The sequence below is a fragment of the Salvia splendens genome, chromosome 14, assembly GCF_004379255.2.
Source record: "Salvia splendens isolate huo1 chromosome 14, SspV2, whole genome shotgun sequence".
Taxonomy (NCBI): domain Eukaryota; kingdom Viridiplantae; phylum Streptophyta; class Magnoliopsida; order Lamiales; family Lamiaceae; genus Salvia; species Salvia splendens.
The window spans coordinates 19,691,385-19,712,048 of NC_056045.1; the positions used below are offsets into that span (position 1 = coordinate 19,691,385).

Consider the following 20,664-nt stretch of genomic DNA (forward strand, 5'->3'; position numbering starts at 1 on the left):
TTATTAATACTCCTCCGTCCCACTTTAGCAGTCTTGGTTTTCCATTTAGTCTGTCCCACATTAGGAGTCTCGGTTTTTCATTTAGTCCGTCTCATATTAGGAGTCCTAGTTAGAATCTCTCATAAATGGTATTCCATTATCTTTTTCCCCCCAACTTTTCATTACATTTCTTAAAACTCACTCACGACTCAAATGAGACTGCTAAAGTGGGACGGATGGAGTAACCAAACATGCGTCGAATGCGCCACTTCATGTCGTAACCCACCCAGTGTTGAATGTGAAAGTGTCATTTCATGCCATAACCTTTGTTGGTTATGGACGTAATGACGAAGACAAATATTTTTAAAAACACACACGGTTGCAATAGGGGGTTACAAAGGTTACTGCAGGATCTTGAGAGATTTAATTAACCGTATTTTTGTTCTTGTGGATACTAGGAGTCCGGTTGACGCTTCCAATTCAACTTCAAGTAAGAAAAAAATGTGATAGTTTGGTTGAAGTAAACCTTGTTATCTGTATGTCAAATATATTTTTCTTCGTTTGTATAATGATGTAACTTTGTTTTGTTTATGTATAATTGGAACATCATTTGCAGTTTAGCAAAACTGTGGTTGTAAGGCTGTAGGCATTCATCCCACTTGCACTATTGTGCATGACTCTTATTACAGAGAGAGTTGATGAGATGGAAGTTGACGTTATTATTTATATATAGACGTCCATTATTCTGCTTGATAATTAATCTATATATGCACTATATGTTGTCGGGATTGATATGTAATGTTAGGACAAACTTCGGGTTGCTTGCACTATATAACAAAGGAGACCTTGTTTATGCACAATATGTTGTCCAATTGATACGTAATGTTGGGACAAATTTCAGGTAGGTTGCAGTCAGTGGCGGACACAGTAAGAGAGGATGAGGGGCTTAAGCCCCTCCCAAGAAGCCATTTTTGTGAATTTTCCTACTTCAAAATTTTGTAAAATTTTTTTATCACTCTCACCAGCCCTTCCTAAATCAACGCAGTTGGAGAATAAATCTCTGAAAATTGGATGATAGGAAGGGCTGAACTTGATCTAGGAAAAAAATTACAGAGGCAAAAGGGATAAAAATGGCTTTGCTCGTATTCGTGAGGAAGAAGACTACCTTATTAAAGTCAAATATTTATTACTGTATTATTATAATAGTATTTCTTTGTGATGGAATGAGCTTTCACTTCAACTTGCCAAGTCCCAAGGAAACAACCTTGAACAGGCCCACAGGGAAATTAATCCCAAAGTCGCACCATCCAGGAGTCGAACTCAAGACCTCCGGATGGTGCCATATCCTTGCCACCCTTCTCAACCACTTGAGCTAGGGGGCTTGGATGAATTTGCTTGGTTAATTTAATCATTCTAAATTTAGTTTTTCAATAGTTCTTTGATTTAATTATGTGAAATTGATAATGAAAATATGTAAAATAAAAATGAGATAGAATAAAATTTTTGCTTAAATTTTATGAAATTTATGAGATACTTTATAATTTCATCTTAGTTGGAGCATTTTTTTTACATGGAAATTACAAAATGAGTGCTTAGAGATTAAGCGGAGAGAGAATAAAGTTTTTGTCAAAATAAGAAATGACTCAAGACGATTTAAAAAGAAACGCGACTCAATTACCATGAGATGAACGAAGTTACAATGATGCCCCTCCTAACTATATTTTCTGCGTCCGCCACTGGTTGTAGTATAAAGCAACTCTACGCGCTAATATTAGATATGTTGTGCAAAGTATTTGTATGTTATGTTAGAACCAAGTTTTAGGTTGCTAAGAGTGTGCAAACATCTTTGAAGTTAATTTTGTTTGGTTGCAACAAAAAGATGTAACTTTGTAAATAAAGACATCAGCTTATTTTCGTAAGTAATACATTAAACAATTTTCCAATTAGGATTTGTTATTTTGGTTTGTAAATACCTAAATGGAGTTATACATCTTTGAAGTTAATTTTGTTTGGTTGCAACAAAAAGATGTAACTTTGTAAATAAAGACATCAGCTTATTTTCGTAAGTAATACATTAAAAAATTTAGTGTTTTTATTGGAATTATAATTGTTTCCAATTAGGCTTTGTTATTTTGGTTTGTAAATACCTAAATGGAGTTATTTAGTTGATTGGATTTTTATTTAATTCTAAAGTTCAAGGATTCTGTGACCAATTACACTTCCAAGATTTCTCAAAACACACACATGACACATCGTATCATCAATTTTAGTTAGGGGAATATTCAGTAAATGGAGAGGTGTATTATACAATTGCATATAAATAAAGTAATGCATGTAAATAAATTTATTGAGAAACAATTTGCATTTTAAAAAATCTATACATAATGTTTTTGTCAAAAAGTTGGCTACGATTTTCTCTAAATATATGATTAGGGAAATTAACTTCTCTGGGTGTGTTTGGGAACATGGAATTGGAATTGGAGGCTCCAATTCCAATTCCATTGTTTGGTATCACAAAAATGTATATAATTGAAATTGAATTATAATTCCAAATTTTACAATTCCATGATTTGAATTCCATATCAAAAGTAGAAAATTGGAATTACAAATAGTCTTAAAATTAGATAGCTTCACTACCAACTACACTCATTTCACACACTACACTCACTACACAAATTTCACACACTACACACGCTACACACACTTCACACACTACACACACTAAACAAATTTCACAAACTACACACATTTCACACACTACACACACTACACAAATTTCACACATTTCACACTATACACACACTACACAAAAAATATCTCACAACCATGAAGTGTAAGCTGAGCCCCCAACATTAAAACTCTGGCTTCGCCACTAGATGTGAATACTGGAAGCGTCAAACCAAGAGAATGAGAAGTGAAGGTATATGATAAGTCAAATCGGAATTGGGGTATGTTCCAAACGTCAATCTGTCTATCAAGTTGAAGTCCAAATGATCTTCTAAGACCATCATTGTCGTCATCGTCGAAAGAGCTTCGTGTGAGTACCTTGCACGCCTCAATTGGAGCCCAGATGAAGAAGTTATGATCATTTTACAAAAGTCGGACAGTCAAGAAAGAATCGCTCGGCCGGGGGATTTTCCAACCAGATAACGTCTGGCTGGGTGTTTTAGTCGCGAATTCATTTCATTGTCTAGAAAGTTCATACGGGCGGGCTTGGGAGCCTAGCTAAATACCCGGTCGGACGATTTTCCCAGTAGGGCTCATTTTTGTCCAAGACTTTTTTTATTTTGCTAATTTTCCATTCCTTGTATAAATAGACATGTTAGGGTTTTTCCATAACAGCTTTGAACTGATTTGTAAACAAACAAAGTCTTAACATTGAGTATCCTTCTTCTTCGTTGATTATTTATCAAAATTCCTTGTGGTTGCTTAATCTATTGTCGTGTGTAGATTAATTGTTAAGATACGTCTGTTAGTTCTTGTGTTCCTAGTTGGTGGAGCCATTAGGTTGTTGTTTGTGAAAGTAACCATTGGATTTTTTTTCTTTAGCTTCATCCTAAATCATAACACTTATCTTCTTTTTCATTTTCTTTTATTGTTTTATTTCTTGGTTGAGTTGGTATTTTTGCAAGAACAAGTCTTGGGCAACATATGTTTCTTCAATAGTTAATTAAGATAATAAAAAATTGTAGATGGACAACTATTTTTCAGAATCTTAACTTATTTTTGTTGAAATATTTTAGCCTTCAGAAAGGTTCAAAAGTAACAATTTTGCACGAAAATATAAATCCACAGCCTGTTGATTTCAAATAAATAGTTATTAATCATATGGTAAGACATAGTTTAATTGGAGAGTTGTATACATGCATTTACTTGAATAATCCTAAGACTAAGCAACAAGTATTCAATAATGAAACTAATAAATCTCACGAAAGAGAGGGATTCATAAGAGTCTTACAAAATACTTAGGGCTGATTTGGTTGGATTCATAAGAGTCTTACAAAATACTTAGGGCTGATTTGGTTGGTATGATAGGCATAGATAAGAGGTCTTATCAACTCTATCCCCATGCTTTGGTAGCCGTGTTAGTCTACCTCATGAACCCAATATAAAAATGTTGACCCGGTTGCAATTAAGATACGTATCTACCCAACTGAGGTCATCTTAAATTTGAAGGAAAAAAACACACATTCAGAATTCAGATCATAGGGCATAGTCCAAATATTGGCACATGAGCATAAGTTGAAAATCAACGGGATAAACATTTACAAATAATATAATCAATAATAAAAATTCAAGCAAAAGGTTACAAATTAAAGCAGTGGCGTGGACTGTGGTGGCGCTAGGTACAAAAGCAAAAGCCAAGTATATAATGCTTGTTTATTTATTTAATCATAGTTAAGTTAAATTTTAATTAATTAGTATGATAGAAATCTATGGGTTCCATCCTAAAACCAATTGGTGATAGGAGAAGAGGTTGGTGATAGGAGAAGAGGTTCATAAGACTTGTATACTAGTTTTAGTTTTCTCTTGACATCGATGTGTGACAGTTATATGTTATATTTTTAGTTTCAATTGCCAACACCATCCCTCAAACCCTGGAGGGGTTAGACTTTTTTCTAATCGATTGGACAATCGGCCTAATTTTTTTCCGTTCGGTTGGACGACTTGGCCCAAATTTTTAAGTCCAGATATATTGCTGGGTCAGTCATTTTTTCGGTTTCGGCCCAGATATACTGCTGGGTCAGTTAAGTTTGACCCACAGTCGGCGACCCGCTCTGATACCATGATAGAAATCCATGGGTTCCATCCTAAAATCAATTGGTGATAAGAGAAGGGGCCATGAGACTTATATATTAGTTTCAGTTTTCTTTTGACACCGATGTGGGACAGTTATATGTTATTTTTAGTTTCAATTGCCAACAAAAAAGGCGAAATGGAATGGAACAAAACAATGGTAAAATGCCAGCTTATGCTATGTGGAATTATTTTGCATTGATAAGTGGAAACAGCTGTGCTTACCTTCAATTAGTATCAGTTCATCATTTTAAGATTTATTTTATTATTTTTGGATATTCACAATTAAAAATCAATTTACTATATTTTAGTACTTTTGCTATGTGAATCTTATGTTCCATTTATTTTTTTCACTCAGAGTCTATTATAAATCTAATACTCATACTAAAAACAGGGTTCACATTTTATTAACCTTTTTCATAAACTTTCTTTCACAAAGTCACACAATTTCTTATAATTCGTACCAAGTCAAAATAACTTTTTAATTAGTATAATTTGTTGCTAGTACTACCTCCGTCCCGCATTAACTGTCACATTTACTTTTCTGCACTCGTTTTGTAAAAATGATAATAAATAGTTAAGGTGGATAAATAGTAAAGTAAAAAAGAGAATAATGTAAAGAAGACTTTTCTCTACCTTATTCTTTCTCTTATTTTACTATTTCTCAACTTTAACTATTTATTACTCCCCCTGTCTCATAGTAGATGTCACACTTTCCTTTTTAGTTTGTCCCACAAAAGATGTCACATTTCCTCTTTTGGAAAAAATTCCTTCTCACATCAATTATAAAATTATATTTTCTCTCTTCACTTAACAAATAAAATAACATCTCTTAAAATTCTGTATCATCTCCCAAGTGTGACATCTACTATGGGATGGAGGGAGTATCATTTTACAAAATGAGTGCAGAAAAGTAAATGTGACCGTTAATGCGAAACGGAGGTAGTATTATTTATTCTCGTCTCATGAAAAAATTGCACTAGTATAATTAATATAGCTGGCCATTTTTGAGCTGTATATAAACACCCGCAATTTGCTCCATCTCAACACCAATCTCTCTTATACACCTTTTGTGTGTGCATTCATAGATATATATATTTCGCTTTTTTTCTATACATACAAATGGAGGCCAAGAAAATGATGATTGTTGCATACATGCTCGTAGTATTGGTGGCGCTATCCGCCGTCAATGGTGCCTCCGCTGCTGAAGCTCCGGCTCCGGCCCCTACCTCTGCCGCCCCCGTCTTCGTCCCGACTTGCTTGGCATCCGTCGTCGCTATAGCTTTTGCTCTTCTCTTCCAATAAACGGCGTTGATTACATCTTGAATGTTACTTTTTTTCATGCTATATTAATTGTATTGTCATTGTATGGATGTGGGTTTTGTTTCAGCATTTGTTACTAATGTAGCATTCCTTCAATAAAACACACTTGTAATCTTGAAACAATATTTAGCTCTTTACTAGTAGTACAATACAAATTGACAAAATTACTAAGTTTTGACATCTTAAAAAAGAATGATCTTATAAAAGATAGTTCCTTCCCCGTGCGACTAATTTTGCCTTATCCGAACGTAAAATTGTCATGTCCTCCCCCACCATTGGCCTTCGACGTCACCCCGAAGACAAAAAAAAATAGTCATACCCGCCCCAAACCAAACTAGTAATATATATTTCGCCCCGACCAAAAGCTTACTGTATTTTTTAGAGGAAGAATGGAAACAACTATTCAAGATTGCACAAATCTTCATTTATGTGAACACATTTTACATTAGTTGAATGTACATTTGAAACTTTGGTTAAAATATATAAAGGGTAATTGTATCACTTTATTCAATTATAATTTACAATCAAGTTTGTTGTTTGGCATCAAAACATTCTACATATATGGTTGGCGGTAATGATTTATTTCCAATTAAAAATTAGTCGTGACTGTTAAAGAAATAGCCGCGACCGGAAATAATTTGGCGTAACATATTCTTTTGGTTCCATGATTTGAAGTTTATGTTATTACAAAGTAAAAAAATACTTCCTCAGCCCAAAGTCACTTTGGCACAAGTTTTAAAAAATGTAAAAAAATAGTAATTAGAAAAGTGAAATATGGAACTTATTTTTTTATATTATTTTTAATAAAATGTGAGTTATGTGAGTTAGTGGTTATCATTTACAATAAAAGTGAAATGTGACTCTTATTGTGAGAGGAATTGAAATGACAAAATGTATTATGATGGGACGAAGGGACTAGTAAATAGAAGTGACGCATAATTTCAAAGAGATTTGTATAGTGGGCAGCTTTTGTTGATCAAGAAATATTACTACTACCACTACATTAAATGATGTTGGAAGCACATGGTTCCAGAAAATTTGAGGTTTAAAAAAATCTGTTCTAACTCATAAGATGATATTTTAACTCCAAAGCTCACTAGGTAACAAACACAACTACATAATCTAAATCAGCTTATTCCTACCACCACATGCCCCCTAAAACAATTTGTTTTTGTTTCATTTACATTTAACCATCAGCACACCGGCAATAATGTATGGTTTGGGAGGAGAAAAATGGAATACCAGAAAAACCACAGGGCAAATTTTACTCAATATCAAACAGCAATCCTCATAAATAGAGACCAAAAACAAGTTTTCATGACTATAATGTGGCAATAGTACATAACTAGTCGTATGAATTAGGTTACAGACACGTCCAAGAGATAAGCAAAACAACAGCAAGACAATCCCAAACTCACTCAGTCAAAGCCTCAGCAAGAGTTGCTCCAGAGGCCCATCATGCTGGATAAGGCTTTACGCAATCAGATCAGGAGCTTCTCAATCGCGTCCTGTGTAACAAACAAACAGTGTAAGTATTCATATTTTGCCAAATAAAAAAACCACTGACTCAGTTGTTTACATAAAAGTATTCACTTCTTACCTTCAGTTGCTGAATTTGAGATTTCAACTGGCTTCCCTCGTTGCTAGTCACAGAACAGGCAATCACTGGTCTTGTAACTCCACATGCCCGACCAAGAGCTTGCTTGGATGGAACAAACACATACGGCACATTCTGCAATCATACATCACATAGCAATTCATTTGGTCATTCATCATAAACTACTATAATCAGCTACATCAGGAAGTGCAGTCAAAGCAATAACATAGAACACTACAATCATTAGAGACTATCAAGCTAGTTTGCATCAGACTATGTAACACTAAAGATAAATAACGTCAGGTTAATACAGTTGTTTGTTATGTGCTTAATTCAAACAGTGTGCCCATATATTGGAGGCAATTACAATACTAAACTCTAATCTAAATTGTTCTGAAGCTGTGATTCTGGCAGAATTGTGTCACTATAACACAGGCACAGAAGAAATGGAATCAATCAAACATTCCACTGCACTCAGATAATTCAACCAAAGACCATAACCAGCAAACCAGGATGGGTAGAAATAGCAAATCAGCCACTAATCAAATGATCAAAATTTACAACTATGCATAAGTAAAAGGCTCAGCACATTGCACCTTTTCACCCACACAACATTGGAACAATTATATTTAAATAAGCAAGCAAAACTAAGATTACCTTATCCTCAGCAAGAAGTGGGAGATGAAGAAGAATCTCAAGGGGCTCAGTATCAGCAGCCATGACAACGAACTCAGAAATTCCCCTGTTCAGAGTCTTAGTAGCTGCAACCAAATCACAACTAAGCATTCAAACAAAACCAAATACCCACATAACTGACAAACAACAACCAAAAAGCCAAAAATTAAGTAACAAACACATGAAAAAACACCTCACCTTCATTAGCACCCTTTTTGAGCTGCTTGTAATTGGCAGCTTGCTGAACCAAATCGAGAATTGTCATCGACAACTGGCTATCCGCCAACGGATATGCTTTAGGGTTCACAGCTTCGGCAGTCTACACACAAACTCTACGAGTTCAGCAAGCATAATCCAATAAAGGGATAAAATGATAAAGTAATAGATAGCGTATACATAAAATACTCAAATTGAGAAACGGAAATCAAAGAAGGAAGGAATTATACCATGATGATGGCGGATAGCTCTCAAACTACTAGGATTGTGAGTGCCGAGGATTCAAGAGGAAAAGATTTATAGGGTTTTGAGACCGCTAAGAAGAATTAGGGTTTAGGATACAAATGGGCCGGCCTTGGCCCGACAGAAAACAGGCCTATATTGTATAGATTAGAGCCCATAATTTAGGATGTTAGTATAAAGCCCGTACTTTAGCATGACTGAACAAAACAAAATGTATCTCAGTAAATTTAATAGCAGCAGAGGTATGTATGTGACGTTTGACATACTTTTGTCATATATTTTCTTAAATCTTTTTTTTTTTTGTATTTTTTTATATACAACAAACCTCCCACATCCTCAATTTTATGGTACCAAATAGATCATCACTGCAGCAAAAGGCGATTCCATCGCCTTGATGGCCACCACACTCCGGCCCGACATCATGTGAGAGGTTCAATCAGGGTACGCAGTAGCCCGTTAAGGGGAGGCTTTAATCAAATCAATATTCAAATTTTTCTATTTCTCTTATCTTTTGGTTGTGATGTTAATCAAATGTAATTCAGTTAAAACTTAAAATTCATCTAATTTTTTTTACTAATGTACGTTAAATTGGCCAAATCATAACAACATATTCAACTTATTCGACGTTCAGTAAATTGAGGGAGGATACATGGTAGATATGCATACATTAACTCAAATTTTGTGTATTTTCGATATTCTTCTACAAAGTAGACTGATCAGTAGACTCATAGTTTTATATTCTTCTACAAAGTAGACTGATCAGTAGACTCATAGTTTTAAGTAGTACAGTATATCTTTTAGTCAGTGCCTTGTTGAACTAAATTAAACTTAATATTCTTAACTATCATGAACTATTGCTAGTGTCGATCACCCACAATACACAAAATATTGAAGAAAATATTGAAGAAAGCATATTAGAGAGATGAAGAACAAAAGTATGTAATAGAAATTCAAAGCAGTATTGATTGGAGTATTATTTAGTAAATCAATAAAACAACTCTTCCAAATTAAGTGAAATGCAAACTTTTCTCCTATCCAAATCTGAATACAATCCAGTTCAGTACAAAAAATCAGAAGTATTAATCTCAAAATAATAACCCTTGTATTCCAAACATTATTCTGAAGTTAGAGCTTAAAAACGGGCTTCTCCAGCTCGAGTTACAGCCCGGCCTTCTTCTCAAGTTTCTGGATCTGGTTCAAGAAAATCCAGGTCATCTGCAATGTCGAAAACCAAAGTTAGAAAACAAGAATCAATAGTGTCTCTTTCAGTGGCTCTTCATGAGAGAAACAGAGTATATACCATGACATGAGGAGCAATCCTGACACAGTATACAGGAAATCCAGTGTAAAATTTGAAGGGTCCTCCAGCTTTCAATGTCTTCACGGTACAGTCGAGAGAGCCCGTGTAAGGGTACTTCCCTTGAGCATCGGGCTGCATTTTCTGGATTTGGGTTTTCACATAGTCAAAGGGCAAACTGCAGGCTGCAGCGAAGAAACCTGATACGGAACTGGCCCCTGGGAAAAGATAGAGAAAATGCTCTCAACTCTGTCAAAAATCGAGACTAAAGGAAAGAACTAGGTGCATGTGGAAAGAGTCCTACCTACGACTGTAGCAGTTTCGCCAAGACCAAGACTATCCTTGCAGAACTCCACACTTTGATCGTAGGAAGCAAGCATACCCATGTTGAGTGCCATAGCTCTCACCACAGTTGGACCGGCACCTTTCCACAGAGCTAGCACTCCTTCATCAGCAACAATACGGTAAAGGGCATGAAATGCGTTGGTGTAATTCCTTCGTTGCGCAGCAGGTAGTGTTGCATCAGCTTGCATACGAATGAGTGCCAGATCAGCAGGACTGCCAACACATGCTCCGATTGCTCCTGCAGTCAATCCACATAGAGCCTTCTGGTAAAGGGGCAACGGCTTCCCATCATTAGCCTCTATTGCTTTGTTTGTCAAAATCCTACCACACAAAATACAAGTTCCAAAATAAGTAAATGCCACTTGTTAAATTGTGCAGATTGAGAAATGTTGAGTTTTCTCCATTCAAAAGATGCCTATTGTTGAAACGGTTCATTTGATGAAAAATGAGTTGTAGTTAGCAGATATCTAACTTGCAATATAAGTGCATAACAAGATGAGTATGACCCACTAGTTTGATTCCATTGAGCAACAAGATCGAAATAAATATCATACCTGAAAGACCCAAGACGAGCAGTAGTATATGTTGCTTGCCTAAGAAGCCCAGCAGACAAACCCTGCAGAAACAAATAGCATTAAAAAATTAGTCAAGTAGCAACGCTGACAACTGATATACATGAAAGAGAAGTGCCTACTGCCTTCGATCTTGAATCAATAACCATTGTGGCTAATAAGCAAATTAGAATTTAAAGGAGAGAGGCTTAAAGGTATTCGGGATAAAAACAGAGATGGAAATGGCACAATTACTCAACCAAAATTGAAAAGCCAAAATTCTCAGGCCATACCGATTGATCTATGGAGTGATGTCCCAAAATTTTCCACCATTATTTGGAAACTTATTGCTTATGAAAACATTCCAATCATCAACTGTAAACAAATCTAAAATAAAAAGATGTTCGTGCTTGGAAAGCGCAAAAGACAGTTTCAAACGATTCCCCAGCTCGATTGGAGATAGTATAATGTGAGACAAATGATCTACTACCATTTAGTTCAATCTCAAAACCGCCATCTGGCTACAAAGAAAACACAACAGATACCAAAACAAACCTTGTAAAAGGCACCAACACCATCGTTTTTAAGCATGTTCCTGGTCACCTCACCAGCTGATCCTTGGCCAAGCTGTATTCTCACCTGAAAATCAAAACCACAACCTCACAAATCAAGATCAACATTCCATAATCAATACCCTTCAGCTGATACAAAAGAATCACTCAGTCATCTCAAACATTCTCTAACCCCATAAACAACAGATCTATAACCCAAGGCAGTGGCATGGGAAACAAACAGGAAGATCCACAGAGACACCAAACCCCTAACAAATTTCAAAAATCAAAACCCATTTCATCTAAGATCTATCACATGCCAAAACCCCAACATTCATCTACAACAACACACGAGATCCCCTCAAAAATTCAATCTTTATCAACTCATAACTGCAGTTTATTCGAGTAAGCATGTGACATAAAACACAAAATTGGATACCTTGATCATATCGATAGGCTGAATAACGCAGGTAGCGAGCATTCCAGATGCACCCCCATTAACAAAGGGCTTCACCGTAGGCCAAACTCCAGCTGACTTCGGCTTCTCTGCGGCCATTTGTCTCTTTTATTTTCCTTCTCTCTAGCTTTCCTCGGCCAAAATGGGAGATAACTAGAGAGAGAAAGAGTGCAACGAGGTGAACAATTCGAGGGCCTTTTGTGTGAAGTGAATATGCATAGGGTTTTTTAATGCCGCCATCTCAAACTACTTTATTTCCCAATTGTTAAATTTGTCGATTTCCCCCCACGAACTAACTCATATCTTTACGATAAATTAGTGAGAAATATACATAATAAATGTGCTAATACATGTATTCCTCAATTTGGCGTTTCTGGATTTTGATTTTAAACCAATTAATAATCCAATTTGAGAACGAAAAATGGTTTCTTGTATTAATGTTGGTCCCAAACTATGTTCCTTTTTCCCTCTTATGTTCCATAATTATGAACTAAGCATTTACTTCCAATCAATATATTTTATGTGAGCTAATAAGGATATGCTACTATACTTTAGTTGTTTAAATATGTCTAAATTTTAAAAGAAAATAAACTTGATAATAATAATAATAATAATAATAATAATAATAATAATTAATATTCTACTAATAGGGAGTATTATTTATTTAATTATTGACCTCAATTTTCATGCTCAATTCTTTGTTGCCATCATTTTCAGCTATTTATGCTTACTTGAAAAAATCGCCCTCGACGAAGGGCTGAGAATCAAAGAAAGATAGTAGTAGTATATTAATGTATGAAATGGTTTGGGGTAAAATTAACATTGAAGAAAAATTTAGGGACGATAACAGAAATAAGCAATATTAAAAGAATAAATGTTTGCGCTTTTCGAGAGGCCCAACTTTGCTGACCAATCTACGTCATTTGTTTAGTTATTATACAAACACCCCTATACTTCTTAAATTTATGTTTTCACCCCTTTGGATGTGGAAGGTCTATATTTGGATAGCTAAGTTGAGGTCAACTTCTTTTACTTTGTCATTTTCAATATTTTGGTTTTCAAGTATGTAAACATGGAATAATATTTTAGATAGAATTCTATTTTTATAAATTATCAACACATTTCAAAGTAAATATATAAGGTAGATAAAATTCCATAACAAAATATCAACACGTTTTCGAAGTAAATATATAAGGTTGGATGCCTTTTTTCTTTTATCACAATGATTCCCAAACCATTACAGTAAATACTCCCTAAAAAAAAATATGTAATTTTAAGAATAACATGTATTGCTAAAACCTACTAGTCTACTACCTTCGCTCTTAAAAATTAAAAACGTTTGAAACGACACGGGTTTTAATGAATTAGTTAAGTAAGATAGAAGAGTTAGTAAGCAGTAAGAACAATAATTGTAGCATATATTACGTTGTAGCTACGTGTGATTGTAGTAGATCTTTATAAAAAAAAGTTGTTATGATGATTTTTTTGGAATATTGGTCCCTAAAATCATGAACTTTAATCAAATTTTGATATTTTCCACGAACTTTAAAATCACAAACTTTACATTTTGTTTGTTTTTTCATGGCGGCCCAAATAACATATCTTCGGCAAAAATCTTATTATACGTGGGCAACCATGAAATATTTATGATATTTTGATTATTTTTAAATTCGTGACAAGTAGGATAAAAGCTATATAGAAAATCACATTGATTTAGTAGTTCCAAGTAGAATTAAAAAAATGCATAGAAGTTGGGTGGATATGGTAATTGACCTGCTATGAGAAATAACAAACAAAATGTAAAATTTGTGATATTTTAGGCCAATTTTAAAGTTAGCGTGAAATACTTAAGTTTGATAAAAGTTCAGATACCAATATCCCATTTTTTTTTTTAGAAATAACATCAGTGTCATTATAACAATTTTGGATTTTTGTCATCACTCTTTGTTTTGATTTTTAAGGCATAAAGTGAAAAGTTTTTGTTTATTTTTCTCATCTTAATTATGAATTGAATGTACCTATAAAATTCTGTCAAATGCTGGGTATATCAATATGTATAACTTATAAATTGCGATCGTATCTTTTGTGATTAAAAATCAATGTTATATTAGAATTCAATAATTATATTATTTATAATATTGAATGAATTGAAATAACCAAAATCTCATCTTAATTATGAGTTAAATGCATTTGTATCTTACAAATTTGTTTTCATAAAGTTAACTACTTTTATCTAATGTATCGTTGTATACATTTCTTTCTACATATATTTATAATTTTATACTCATATAAAGATATTTTTTTAATGTGTATTATAATTATAAATTTTATTATAAAATGAGAGTTTTGGAAAAATATTATACTAATGGTTTGAACTTAAAATGCGTAATTGACTTTAATATTTTTCGTATATTATCCTAAACCAAAACTGCAACAGTCAAAATACAAAACTAACATAACAATTTTTACTCAAGAAAAGTGATTTAATGGGTAAAATATATTAATCAATATTTTTATAAATGAGAGTTTTGGAAAAATATTATACTAATGGTTTGAACTTAAAATGCGCAAGTTTGGGTTTTTGTTAGGGTTTGAGTTTGGTTTCCTTATTCGGGTTAGGGTAAGAACCCATTGATTTCGAGTTGGTTTGGGATTTTTTTTCGGGTTAGGGTTTAAGTTTTTTTTTCGGGTTAGGTTTGGATTTTTTTTCGGGTTAGGGTTTAAGTTTTTTTTTCGGGTTAGGTTTGGATTTTTTTTGGGGTTAGGATTTATGTTTAGGGTTTGAGTTTTTTTTCGGGTTAGGTTTGGATTTTTTCGGGTTAGGGTTTAAGATTTGGTTTTAAGGTTTAAGATCTAATTATATGTTATGGATGCGTGTTTGTAATTTTTGTATTAGGTATTTAAAGATTTTAATTAATATATATGGATTAATTATAATAAATGATTTTTATTTGATATTTACGTTATATAACAAATCAATATTATATACATTTTAGATTAAAATACAATATGTCGTGCATAGTACGGGTGTGACATTAGCTTCCCTTAAAGTTGGAGTAACCTAAAAAGATTTAAGTAGGAAGTCTTTTTGCTTGATTGAGAAAGAGGATGAATTAAGGCGTAAGTTGGGTGACAAAATGCCACCATAACTCTTAAATACGCAGGTCCAATATTTATTATCACAAATACATTTTCGGCATTAAATACAAGTACATCATAATAAATAAAATATTAAACAACTTGCATATAATTAAAAATAAATTATAGTAAAATGCATGTGAAAAATAAAATAAAAAAAATGCATGTGAAAACAAATGAATGTGATCATAACAAACTAATCTTCCAACAATAAAGTATACTCCACTTCTATTTTGGGTATTGCCCCAACTATTTCACTTCCACTCACCAACAACATTATATTTTCTAATTTCATGACCTATAACTTTTTTCTAAAAGATACTCCATATTTTATTGATAAAATAGTTAAACGAACGTTCAATATATATACGCATAGTATTGTATGGAGTATACAAAAGTGGAATATTGTTTAGAGAAAAGCCTTTGCACCAAAAATCTATTCGAATAAATAATAGTATAAACTTTGATTGCACTTCACTCATGCGTATGCCCTAAAGAGTCATGTTCCGGTGTGCTACACATGCGTGGTACAACCTGGACTAAACAGTATTTGGATCATAAACAAATATTTTTTGTAATCTGTGTAGAACATAAGATTACAATACACTGCTTATAATTTTCTTAATTAATGTAAAACACACATATAATTACAATGTAAAAGATAGTACTACCATTTATACTATTTTTCCAAATACCGTGTTAAGAAAATGTGAAGAAAATAGAGATAAAAAAAGTTAGTGGAATGTGTATCCTACTTGGAGTATTAATTTTGTAAAAGAATGTGAATGTATTGAATTAGTGAAAAATGAGACCCACTTACCAAAAATTGAAAAAAAAAGTAAAGTGAACAATATTTTCAAAATGTAGACAAAATTTCATGGATGAATTAAGTATTAATAATAATAAAAATGACTGCCAAAATAATGGAAGTCATCAAAAGATTCAAATCTGACTGTCAAAATAATGGAAGTCACAATTAACAAGTGATTTGAAAATTCTATGAATTAAAAAAAATATATCAATCGAAATTGTAAAAATAAAAGAAGCCTAAAAAGCACTAAAATGAGATTGATAGAATTGCATACTCGGAGGGCTCGTTTAGTTGCCATGACAGAAAGTAATAAGATAGTTATCTTAAGATAGTATTTGTTAGAAATAGGGGGATAAAATTTCCAAGCCGTGTATAGGCGGTACTCTAACTATTACAATCGAAAGGAAACTTGCAACAAAAGAGGAATGAAAATTACAACGGAAATAAAGCAAACCAAATTTATAAGTCGAGTCGAGGAAAGCCCTATTTCCGCAAGACAAATTACGCCCCGGCTAGTGCTCACGGAATGGCGTATTGCCCCCAAAGATAAAACGACTTTCTCCTAGCGTGTAGAAGCACCTCAAACCCGCTAGGCACCGGCGAACTTGATGGAGTTCCGAGAATCGAGCTAGACAATGCTCCTAAGATGCACACTATGATGTAGAGACCTTGAGAGAAAAGAGAGAATGTTTGTTGTTGGTGTTTTTGGTTTTTTTATTCCATCTACAAATCCATGCCTTATATAGGCTAGAGATGGAGGCATGAAAGATCATGACATTAAGACACTACATAAAGAAATTGGGGTTGAAAGGCCAAAGGACTTGGCCACATGAAAGGCCAAAAGCCTCTCTCTTTTCCCCCACATTTCTCACGTTTCCAACAGTATTTTCGGGCCGAAAATAAGATAGTGTCAGATAGTATTTTCATGATGTTGTTTGGTTAACAAGATAGTGATTTATAGATAAGATGTAAAATGATAAAAATATCCTTATTACTACATATATTTGTAGGTAAGTGTATCTATTTTTTATGATTATTAAGTTAAATAAATGAATGTTAATGATCATTACAACACACAATTCAATCTTCTTCATCAAGTCACACTATTCAAACTTCTTCTTCTCCCTCATCACAAAATCTGAATCCAATTTCTAACTCGTTGACCAAAATTAGGCTTCGTCTTCCCGTCCCATAGCAAGTAGCCTAAAATCAAAGCCTTCGTGGAAGAGGTCGAGCGGCAATCCGCCGGAAGGAGGTTGCGTGATGTCCTTGGACAAAATTCCTTCTTTTTTAAAAAGCAATTTTATCCTTTCCCAAACATCCAACAAACTAACCTCTACCAATTTTATTCTTTAACAAAATCACATCAAATTCAACAGCAGAAAAGATGAAGTAAAAGAAAAAAATAATTTTCATGTGAATGAGAATCAAAACCTATGAAGAATCGAGCTCCAATGCTACATGATCAGTACAAACACCTCAAGAATAAATCATCTTAGCTCTTTTTTACTCTTTTTCCACCCCCTCGCTTTTCCTCTTCTTCTTCGCCGGAGAGTCTTCGTCGCCTTTGGAGTTGGACTGGACCAGGTGGTTAAAGGCGTCAGAGGAGAGATGATGGAAAGAGAAATGGGATGAGAGAGGTAGGGAGGAGGAGAGAGCTGAGATGAGATGAGAGAGAAGGGGTATTTGTGGGTATCAAGTTGGAACAGTGTACAATCGCTGCAAATGTGTGCGATTGTGTTATCACGTTTTAATGGACAGTTTTTCGGGCCTGGACGAGCTTTCTTCACTTTTTCGGGCTTTGTGATAGTGCTATCATGGCAACCAAACCAAGGAAAAAGGGTGGATATGGCCACTAACATGGCAACCAAACCAGCCCTAAGAAACGATTGCCAAAAAGGGATAATAGCAAAAGATACACCAACTTTTGGTCAATTTTCAGGTTTTTAACAGTCTTTAATTGTGGTGAAAAAAACACCAACTCTCAACTGATAGTGAATTTCCCAAAAAATTTAATTTTCCCCAAACTTAATCCTACGTGGTGCACCGGGAGTTAACCATCGATTTCTCTAAGCGACATAGTTTATAGGAAGAACTTATAATGTCGTAAAAAAATACACAAACTTTAATTCGCCCAAAAATTTTAGCATTAGAAATTTACAAGAAGTTAAAAGTTGATACTCCCTCCGTCCCACCTCAAGTGATCAACTTTTCATTTTGGGTTGTCTCATCTCAAGTGATTGATATCCTTTTTTAGCCAAAAATAAAACTTCAACCATATATTACTTTATTCACTCTCTCTTACTTTATTCTCTCTTTCTTATTTTATTCTCTCTTTATCTCTCTTACTTTTTCCTCTATCATACTTTACTCTTTCCACTTTAACTCAATACATATCATTTTTTTAATTCCCGTGTCGAAAAGAAATCCATTGCATAAGATGGGACAGAGGGAGTATATTTTTTCACCATATTTAATGTTCGTGGTAAAAATCTAAATCGTCCAAAAATTTGTGTGTTTTTTAGCTATTAACCACTAAAATGACAACTCATAGAACTCCATCATTGTTGCTCACAAACATGTAAGATGCGTTTGCCAAAAACAACTATTGGAATAGTAATAGAAGCTTCTTTTCTAGAACATAACATTTCGATAAATAAAAAATTATACTAGTACATATTTCAGTTCAAAATGATATACTGTGATATATAAATTTCATACTACATTAGTCCTTTAAAAATAGAAATTATTTTCATTTTTGCCTGTCATTTAAAATTAGAAACTTTCTATTTTAAAAAACTTTTTTTCTCTCTAATGAGATAGAAACATATTTTCCATTAAAATACTTCAGTCACTTTTTTCTTTTATCTTTCTATTACTTTATCAATTGTGCATTAAAACTCGTGTCATTTCAAAAAAAATATTATTAAAAAATGGATGTAGTATTGTTTTTTTACTAAAATATTTTGGTATTGTATTATACTCCACTCATCTAAAGTTACAATGTAACAAAACCTCTTCGATTGGGTACTAACAATGCAGCACACCCCCACCAGCAAGAACATTATAGAAAGAATGAGTTTTTTTATTTTTACATTATCAGTGCAATAGTCTTAGAAAGAATGAGTTTTCGACGTTCCCAAAGTTGGGTTTAGAAAACCTTTTTTTAAGTGCAACTCGTTGTTCATGTAAAGAGGCTAAGAGCATCCCCATCCGTGCTCTTTGTTAAGAACAAAGATGTGGGCCCGAACCAGTGTTGTTAGGATCGCGGGGCGCACCGGGTCGATGAGGTGAAAATTTGGGTCGCGGGTCGACGAGTCGGCGGGGTCGAGAGACCCACAAATCTAGGCTAATTTTTTTGCCTTTTAATATTAAATAAAATAAATATATTGCTCTAATGTTTATAATATATCAAATAATATAAATGTAGACGCAATTCATGTGAATAGAGATAAAGTGGAAAATAGAAATGATCAAAATATCAAAACAGTTCATAAGTCATAACACAATAAATAATTGAAACCATTGTCTGAAAATATCAAAACAAAGGAATATATGAAGGGTGGCAGCAAAAGATCTTTGAATTGTTTATTTGTTTAGGAGTGAAGAGGCCGAATTCTAAAGTGTAGAAAGTAGGTTTGAAAAGTTTGATGTGGTGCATGCATATATATAGAGAATCGTGATTGAGAGAGTCAGAAAACATGTGAGAGATTTGAGAAAATCAGAGATAGCATGTGTTTAGGGCGACACAGGCGACCCAACGACGACCCTGTATCTCGATCAACCCACCCATGTTGGGGCGGTGATGGTCTCGACCCAGGCGACCCAGGCGACCCGAGCGACCCGAACGACATTTTGACAACACTGGCCCGAACCCACTTTTATTACTTTTTTACTCCAAGCTCTTCCCCAAGAACACAACACTCACATACATGCTCTTCCGGAAGGACATGCTCAAGGGTCTCATCATTCAATTATTCAATTTAATTAAAAACATTTCCACAATATTAAAATACATTAAAAATACCCGTAATACTATTACAAATTACAAAAAAATTAAAAATTACATAATTAAAATCCTAAAAATTAAAAATTTCATAATTAAAGTCTTAAAAATAAAAAATTACATAATTTAAATCCTAAAAATTAAAAGTTACCTAATTAAATTTATAAAGTTAAAAAAACTCACTACTCGTCGCCGAATTTCGCCCAAATGAATGATGAATGTGTGTATTTATAGATGATTTTGGGATTATTTTTTTAAAAAAAATTTAAAAAAACGGTATTAAAACGGCTATATTTTTGGGAATCCGAATATATATATATATATATAGGGTTGCGTTAAAGATAGAATCATTCTTAAGTGTAGAACCTAGAACTCTACATATTTTATTCATTGGATGAGGAAAAAATGACGGTCAAGATTAAAAATCATACATATTAGACTATGTTTTCACGACATTCCGGACTCAACATGTGAAAAAACTCACATGTTGATGGAAGAATGAATGAAACGAAGAAGAGTCCATGCATGCTTTATTTTTTCACTTCTCTGCATTCACCCATTAATAATAGTTTTGGTTGTAATGGGAAGTTGCTGTGCAAATCAACACCATTGGATTAAAAGATCTAACGACCTCCGTTTGGCATTTGTTCTACGTTTAAGAATGGTTCTACGTTTAAG

The 20,664-nt window shown here is 33.7% G+C and overlaps 2 protein-coding genes across 2 annotated transcripts; both read right to left on the minus strand.

The window, feature by feature from the left end:
- Positions 1–7,338: 7,338 nt before the first annotated feature.
- On the minus strand, positions 7,339–8,935 carry LOC121763631 (NHP2-like protein 1). Its single transcript, XM_042159690.1, has 5 exons — positions 8,818–8,935; positions 8,570–8,690; positions 8,354–8,457; positions 7,700–7,831; positions 7,339–7,607 (listed from the first exon to the last, which is right to left on the minus strand). The coding sequence occupies exons 1-5, from the start codon at positions 8,818–8,820 to the stop codon at positions 7,581–7,583; spliced, it is 387 nt and encodes a 128-aa protein (XP_042015624.1). The 5' UTR covers positions 8,821–8,935; the 3' UTR covers positions 7,339–7,580.
- An 835-nt stretch (positions 8,936–9,770) lies between these two features.
- On the minus strand, positions 9,771–12,248 carry LOC121766051 (mitochondrial dicarboxylate/tricarboxylate transporter DTC-like). The gene is made up of 6 exons (XM_042162380.1): positions 12,014–12,248; positions 11,579–11,662; positions 11,027–11,088; positions 10,432–10,793; positions 10,131–10,345; positions 9,771–10,045 (listed from the first exon to the last, which is right to left on the minus strand). Exons 1-6 carry the CDS (start codon positions 12,128–12,130, stop codon positions 9,989–9,991), a joined length of 897 nt encoding a protein of 298 aa, XP_042018314.1. The 5' UTR covers positions 12,131–12,248; the 3' UTR covers positions 9,771–9,988.
- Positions 12,249–20,664: the final 8,416 nt, after the last annotated feature.

Bases quoted from the DNA above. Each gene is read 5' to 3' on its own strand.
- LOC121763631 (XM_042159690.1), bottom strand. The intron at 8,458-8,569 runs GTGAGGTGTTTT...ATTTGGTTGCAG, and splicing joins CAAAAAGGGTGCTAATGAAG to CTACTAAGACTCTGAACAGG. The intron at 7,608-7,699 runs GTAAGAAGTGAA...TTTGTTACACAG, and splicing joins CTCAAATTCAGCAACTGAAG to GACGCGATTGAGAAGCTCCT.
- LOC121766051 (XM_042162380.1), bottom strand. From the start codon at position 12,130: ATGGCCGCAGAGAAGCCGAAGTCAGCTGGAGTTTGGCCTACGGTGAAG. The intron at 11,663-12,013 runs GTATCCAATTTT...TTTGATTTTCAG, and splicing joins AGCCTATCGATATGATCAAG to GTGAGAATACAGCTTGGCCA. The intron at 10,794-11,026 runs GTATGATATTTA...TTTGTGTGGTAG, and splicing joins GCTCGTCTTGGGTCTTTCAG to GATTTTGACAAACAAAGCAA.